This window comes from Teleopsis dalmanni, chromosome 2 (genome assembly GCF_002237135.1).
Source record: "Teleopsis dalmanni isolate 2A chromosome 2, ASM223713v2, whole genome shotgun sequence".
In the NCBI taxonomy this organism is placed as follows: Eukaryota; Metazoa; Arthropoda; class Insecta; order Diptera; family Diopsidae; genus Teleopsis; species Teleopsis dalmanni.
This window is the reverse complement of record NC_051847.1, coordinates 57,355,857-57,362,481: the sequence shown is the minus strand read 5'-3', so window position 1 is coordinate 57,362,481 and position 6,625 is coordinate 57,355,857. Positions and strand designations below refer to the sequence as shown.

The window sequence follows — 6,625 nt, the reverse complement described above, 5'->3', positions numbered from 1 at the left end:
ATACATTAAAGAGGCCACCCCTTCAAGTTTTTGAAAATTTTGTTAAATAAACTTTATGTTTTTACTTATGTAAGTTTATGTTTTTCGAGATTTCATAAAAAGTATTATGGAAAATGTTCCAACAGCAGCGTAAAAATGACGGAATCAATAAATTTAAAAGAGACTACCTAGCTTAAGCATATCGAAATAACAAAAGTAAAAATTTGAAAACTTTGTTAAGTTCGAAAACTAATGCATATTAATTATTGTAACTCGCAACAAAAATTGTGTTCATAATTTTAGATTAAAAAATCTGAGTTCACAAAAGAAAAAATTGAAAAACAAACTAATGATTTCTATAATAAATATAAAAACGTTATCACAAAAATTAACTATTTTAAATTTATTTTGAATTTTAAACGAAACATATCAACACTTTAGTGATGCCAACTTATATTTGACATTACTCCTTTAGGGTATGTTCAGAGCAATATTTCCTTTTCTCACATGTTGAACATAATCGCGAAATGACAGATTTCTAAACTAACAAATGAAGCGGTGGATATAAGTTTACTATTGCTCCGTTTAATAAAAATATAAGTTGTTAGAAAAATGCCTAACTCAATAAAACCAAATATATTAGTAACTGGTAATTACATATCATTATAATTTTAAATAAAAAAGTATTTAGTTACAAAGTTTTATTAAAGTGCAAATGCAATTCACTGCTAGTGAAATTAAATTGAAAATAATTTATGGTATAAAGTAAACAAAGTAAATTCTGCTTGCATTAATTATTGTGTGCTCTTTTAAATAGAGTGTCTTCATTATTTATATATTAATCAAATTCATTTCTTTAGGTACCCCAGGCGCCGGTAAGTCTTACATATGTGCACATCTTGCGGATGAATTGCAGCTTAATTGGTTGGATTGCTCAAAAATTGCTAAAGAAAAAAATTTCGTTGAAGAATATGATAAGGAATATGATTGTCCCATACTAGATGAAGATAAGGTGTATATATTTATTTTGTATATGTTTTAATAGAAATGATTAAAATAATTTGTAATATATATAGCTGCTAGATTATATGGAACCCATTATACAGCAAGGTGGCAATATAGTTGAATATCATGGCTGCGACTTTTTTCCACAACGGTGGTTTGATGCAGTATTTGTTGTTGTTTGCGGCAATTCTGTACTATATGACCGCTTGAAAGAACGTGGTTATAATGAAAAGAAATTGAAATCCAATATTGAATGTGAAATATTTGGTACGATTTTGGAAGAGGCCCGTGAATCATATGATGTCGAAATAGTGTTTCAATTATTAAGCGATACTGTGGAAAGTGGTAAAGATAGCGTTGAAGTTGTGAAGAAATGGTTTGAAGGAAATAAAAGTAAAAAAACATAAAATGACAGTTTTTATTTCTCCAGTTTGTTATATGCAACAATACATCACACAAAAATATTATATTGCGATTAACACTGTATAAGTTGATAATAATTTTATCTACCTAATATAAACAAAATATTGCAGTCATTAAAGAGGTACATTTTATATGACATTTTTTAACTAATGCACTCGTTGAGTGCTAATATAATTTAATAAAGTATTAAATTGCTATTTGTTTATAAATGTAGCTAATGCTTGCTAGTTGCACAGTTAAACACTAGGTATTTCATAGATACGTATTATATTTGTTACTACATTGTACTACTTAAATTCAAAATGCAGTTTAAATATATTTATATACATATATATTTATTAAATACTTTCACTTAAAAAAAATAACTTATAATATAAAATATATATAATTTGTTACAATTCTAATAATTTTTATTGTGAAAAAATTATTAAATTTTTGTCATTTTAAATCGTAATGGTCCCTCGGGTGCATACATGAATGTGACAGCATATTGTAAAGGTTCGTGATTGTATTCCAGTTTGTAGTTCCGCAGTAGCTGTAGATGAAATTTTATGTTGTTATTTTGTGAATGTTTATGTATATTGATTATATTCTACATACCTTAGCTAATAAAATTTGCATTTCTAGATCGGCAAAACGACGTCCTAAACACATTCGTGCACCATAACCATAAGGTAGCGATGAAAATGGATGAAGTTTGCCATCAAAACCTCCTTGATTAGCTTTGAGCCAACGTTCTGGTAAAAATTTTGCAGCTTCAGTTACGTATTCATTCATATTGCCTGTGACAATTGTTGGAAAAACAGCTTGCACACCTTTTGGCACCTGATAACCACAGATTACAGTGTCTTCTTGCAATGTTCGTCCATTACCTATGACAGTACTATACATACGAAATACTTCTTTGATAAAAGCTTTTAAATAATGCATTTGATCGAGCAATTGTATTGTCAGTGGTGTTTGTGGATCGGGTAAAATACGTTTCAGTTCTTCATGTACTTTTTGCTGCTCTTCTGGACGTGTAGCTAATTGGTACAGCATTGAACAAACTGCCATTGATATCTGTTAAAAACAAAGCATCGTATGATTTAATATAAAAGATCCAAAAAAAAAAAATAATATATCAAAATACCGTATCTATGCCAACTAATATTAAATCGAGTGCCATTATTGTTGCTATTTTTTCATCCTTTTCGGCCATTATAACTTTCTCTAATAAAGACGGTTCACCGTTTTGGCTACGACCTTGCAATTTAAGACGCTCTGTAGCTGATTTGATGTATTTCATACAAACTCTGCAGATATTAAATAATTTATATGAAACCAAAAAGTCAAATACTTAATTAATTAAATATCTTATCAATAGGATTATTTGTAAAATCATTTAACATAGTAGCACTTCATTGTTATCATACTCTAATTACTCACTCCACAAAAAAGTTCATATTCTTAACATAACGAGTCCACAAAGGTGTTGGAAAATAGCGCCAGTAAGGTGCTTTCAATTCCAAAGTAGCTACATTTCGTAAAGCATATTTTGCAGCATTTATAATTTGTTGTGGTTCCGAGTCGGGTGTTAAATTTGGTTCAAGGCAACCTAAACGTGCATCCAAAGCAACTCTTCCAATGCCTGTAAATTCAAAATTCTTAATTAATCTAATAAATGGTGTGTATTTTTTTTGTATTCACATTCCAAGGACCACTTGTGTATTTCATTATCAAAATCTTCTGGCAATTCAGAGTTGTCATCTAGTAATGACTCACAGCGTTTTAAAAAGTCATTAGTGACAATTTCTAATGGCTGCAAATAGCGTCTGACTGTTGATAATTGTAGTACCGGTTTTTGTACACGTGAACGAAATTCACGCCAAGGTTCGCCATGGCTGTTTAAAAGAATTACAAACATTTAATATATACCAAATATTTATTATTTAAGCAGTATCATGAATACTCACACTCCGACTACACCACCAAGATCACCGAAAAAATCCTTCCGTACAACACTTTTGTATTTGACTAGACTAGGCATAGATGGTCGAAAGGGTGTAGGACCTTCATTGCGATAGCACTAATTGCAATAAAAGAAAAATAATAAGGAAGTTTAAAAAATATAATATTGAATAAATTTGGACATAACTTTTGTGAATACTAAACAAAAATGCAAATAGCTCTTCTTGGAAGTAAATTGTACGAGTTCTCATAGAAAGGTAAGTGAAAAAACAGTTCTTAAGATAGAGTAGTTGGTGATGGTTTTAGTTATAATTCGGGAAAAAAATCTAGGCTATATATGTTTTTTTAGATAATGGATATGTTATATAGGATGTTTCATTTTAATGCAATAATTTCGGGAGTTGATTCTTTAATCTCGGAAACGAAAAAAACAGTAATTACTTTAGTTCCGACATCCATTCAAAGAAAACAGTGCGTTGTGATTCATTAAAATTTCTTTAGCAAATAATGTTTGCAACAAATAGGGTTATATAGTATTAACTTACAAAAATAAATAAACTTATCTAGTTTATTTATTTAGGTTTTTGCAAAAAATAACGGACCATTCCTTAAAAAATTTCAAACTAATTTTGAATCACATTAATTCTCGAATCTATTTTGGTGCAAAAATATATTAGGCATGAAATTAAATAATATTTAATGTCTAAAAATTAATACATGGCGTCAGCTACTTTTATGAAAGATGTTCGAGATATTAATAGTTTTTTGGTTAAAGTTAACTTTTGGGTAAAGTTTTTTGGGCATTCTCTAAATCGATAGATATTGTCCAAGGACCATAATACAATTAAGTATTTAATTACTTGTTAAAAAAATAATTTTTCTCTCTATAATTATGCGAACTAGAAATTTTAATGTATTGCCAATTACATATAATATATATATATATATAATAAATAATTTTGAATCAAGTTTTTAATATATAAAACTTTGATACATATTGTACTAATGTTGTTTGTGAAAATTTTTTGTAATTGTGAGTACATTTGTTATAAGAAAGCTCAATAATTGCAACAATCATCGTACGTGTCTATCATGGATCGTACACTCGATGAGTGTACGCTTTGGAATTTTAAATACTAGACCATTGTACTTATGTCGGCAACAAAGCGTTAAGTAGCAAAGACATTAATTCAACATATACATTTGTATATATAAAGCAAATATTAGTAGCAAACAAATTTATTTCAACTTATTAACAACACAGATTATAATGAAGTCACTTGGTACAATCATTAGCCATAAGAGTTTAATTCAACTCCTGAAAATGTTAAAATGAGTTAAAAATAAAAATTTATTAAAAAATTTTATATAAAAGTTTACTGACCTTTTCAATTTCATCAGCATCGTAAATAAACAGCAAATCCGGACGACCCATTAAACCTCCAAAACGCACAATGCGACCGTAGCGTTCGTGTAAAAGTGAGGAAATTTTTGCAACATCTGATATTGTGTATTGACCAATTATGGGCATAAGCCTGTAAAAAATAGATATTATTATTGAACAATAAGAAAATGCAATAGTTTAAAATATAATTTTAAAATTTTCAAACGCAATTTTCTTTAAATCAATTTGAAGCAGTACATATAGGGTAAAAGGTAAAGTGTATTGTCTGGCAAGTTCATACTGAAAGCTGCATATGGGAATTCTGCTGGTCTGCGTATGTACAACGCTACTCCTTGGTATCACAACAGGCCATTATTTAAGTTTAAGTGCACTTTGGTGTATAAGGTCTATCATTTAAAGACGATTTCAACATTAGTAAAACTTTATTGCATGCTTAATATATGGAGCAGTTAGAAGAGCCATTTTGGCGTAGTTCAACAGTGGGATTGAGATCGTTAACACCAATCTGATGAGACTTGAAAATTTTTCTTGTTGAAAATATGATGATTTCGTTCATTTAGTCTAAGAGCATATCGCATAAATCAAGCTGTCTAGAATGCAAGTTGTTCAGATTCTATGTTAGAAAGCAAATCTAATTATTGTGTTAGCCTGCTGTTTGGTTTGATATCTAATTTTTGAGGTAATATTATTTATTAACATTTCAATGTTTGTCAAGGCTTTACATATACGTAGTCTTATATGATTCATAAACATAAACATACATTAAGAGTCTATCATGAAGTGATAAAGATAAGTAACATACTTTTTCAAGTTTTGCCCAGTGCCTAGAAAAGGAGGCGCCCACAGAGAAACGACGTGAGTTGTTTAATCAGAATTCATACATGCTCGTGGTTTTATTTCCAGGAATCTAAAAAACAGCGATATTTCTTTCTGAGCTAGTCAATGAATGGCACTCGTTTGGAGACTGTGGAGAGATTGCAAATGCATAGATAACATTTTTCATTATTATTTGACCTCCTAATATTTCTTAATAATTATGTTAACAATTCTTTTTAAAATATCTTTAATATTTAGTCTATAAAATACATAATTCGATAAGTTTCTTTAGTTTTCAGAAGTCAAGTTGTAGACAAAACACTTTTTCTCAGAGTAGGCCAAAGCAAGAGTGTGAAAATAGAATAGATAAAGGTGTGAGTGGCTTTCATATTCTAAACTCGACACATTTCAACTTTTATCTATTGTAGAAACCAGACAGGCTTTAGAAACATATTCGTTTTTGAAATCCGTATTTCAGGACTCGCTGTCATATAAAAGTGGGTCTTAAAATTGACATCATAGAATATTATTTTGGTTCAGAATATTAATCTATTGTATGTAGAGTATTTTTTATGATAAAGTCTTATAGAGTGCACATCCAAATTTTTAATATCTGAACTTTTATATGTTGAGGTTTTTATGAGTAAGTGCAACTGGGCACTTTCTTAGCCAGGAGATTTCTGCAGAGTCCGTCCCTTCTCTTTGACTAATTCATGTATTCCTTACAACCTTCGCTGATTATTTGATGATTGATCTAAGATTTGCATATCGCCCTGTACGGCTAGTGACTGCTCTGATATTAGATTGTGCTATATAGAGCAGCCTGTTAGTGTTTTGTTTTGCTCTCAAATATCAGTTGTTAAGTAGAGAAATTAATAAATGTATATGCTTTATCATAGTATAAGTCTTCGCTATGGTTATGTTAATGGAGGCTTACTAGCGATTTTTTTGTTCTCTTACAATTGATAACATATAGTGTTGTAATAGAATAAAGTTCTGTTCAGGTTAATTGATTCTTAATGTTTTTTTTTTTTTTTTTTTTTAAAA

At 29.4% G+C, this 6,625-nt stretch overlaps 2 protein-coding genes across 2 annotated transcripts in view; one reads left to right on the top strand and one right to left on the bottom strand.

Annotated features, from left to right (window-relative positions):
* The first annotated feature begins 378 nt into the window (after window positions 1-378).
* On the top strand, window positions 379-1,393 carry LOC119682868 (adenylate kinase isoenzyme 6 homolog). The gene is made up of 3 exons (XM_038096398.1): window positions 379-628; window positions 840-991; window positions 1,056-1,393. The coding sequence occupies exons 1-3, from the start codon at window positions 592-594 to the stop codon at window positions 1,389-1,391; spliced, it is 525 nt and encodes a 174-aa protein (XP_037952326.1). The 5' UTR covers window positions 379-591; the 3' UTR covers window positions 1,392-1,393.
* A 420-nt stretch (window positions 1,394-1,813) lies between these two features.
* LOC119682867 (probable cytochrome P450 301a1, mitochondrial) overlaps window positions 1,814-6,625 on the bottom strand; it is an 11,409-nt gene continuing 6,597 nt past the window's right edge. The window contains exons 2-8 of the mRNA XM_038096397.1: window positions 4,742-4,892; window positions 3,363-3,475; window positions 3,097-3,290; window positions 2,836-3,037; window positions 2,540-2,702; window positions 2,008-2,469; window positions 1,814-1,942 (exon numbers count right to left, since the gene is read on the bottom strand). Coding sequence (XP_037952325.1) covers window positions 1,835-1,942; window positions 2,008-2,469; window positions 2,540-2,702; window positions 2,836-3,037; window positions 3,097-3,290; window positions 3,363-3,475; window positions 4,742-4,892 — 1,393 coding nt within the window. The 3' untranslated portion in view covers window positions 1,814-1,834. The remainder of the gene's footprint in view (window positions 1,943-2,007; window positions 2,470-2,539; window positions 2,703-2,835; window positions 3,038-3,096; window positions 3,291-3,362; window positions 3,476-4,741; window positions 4,893-6,625) is intronic.

What these genes read in the sequence shown, in the direction of transcription:
- LOC119682868 (XM_038096398.1), top strand. Translation starts at nt 592, where the DNA reads ATGCCTAACTCAATAAAACCAAATATATTAGTAACTG. An exon ending in ACCAAATATATTAGTAACTG is followed by an intron (nt 629 to 839) that starts GTAATTACATAT and finishes TCATTTCTTTAG; the next exon opens with GTACCCCAGGCGCCGGTAAG. An exon ending in CCATACTAGATGAAGATAAG is followed by an intron (nt 992 to 1,055) that starts GTGTATATATTT and finishes TAATATATATAG; the next exon opens with CTGCTAGATTATATGGAACC.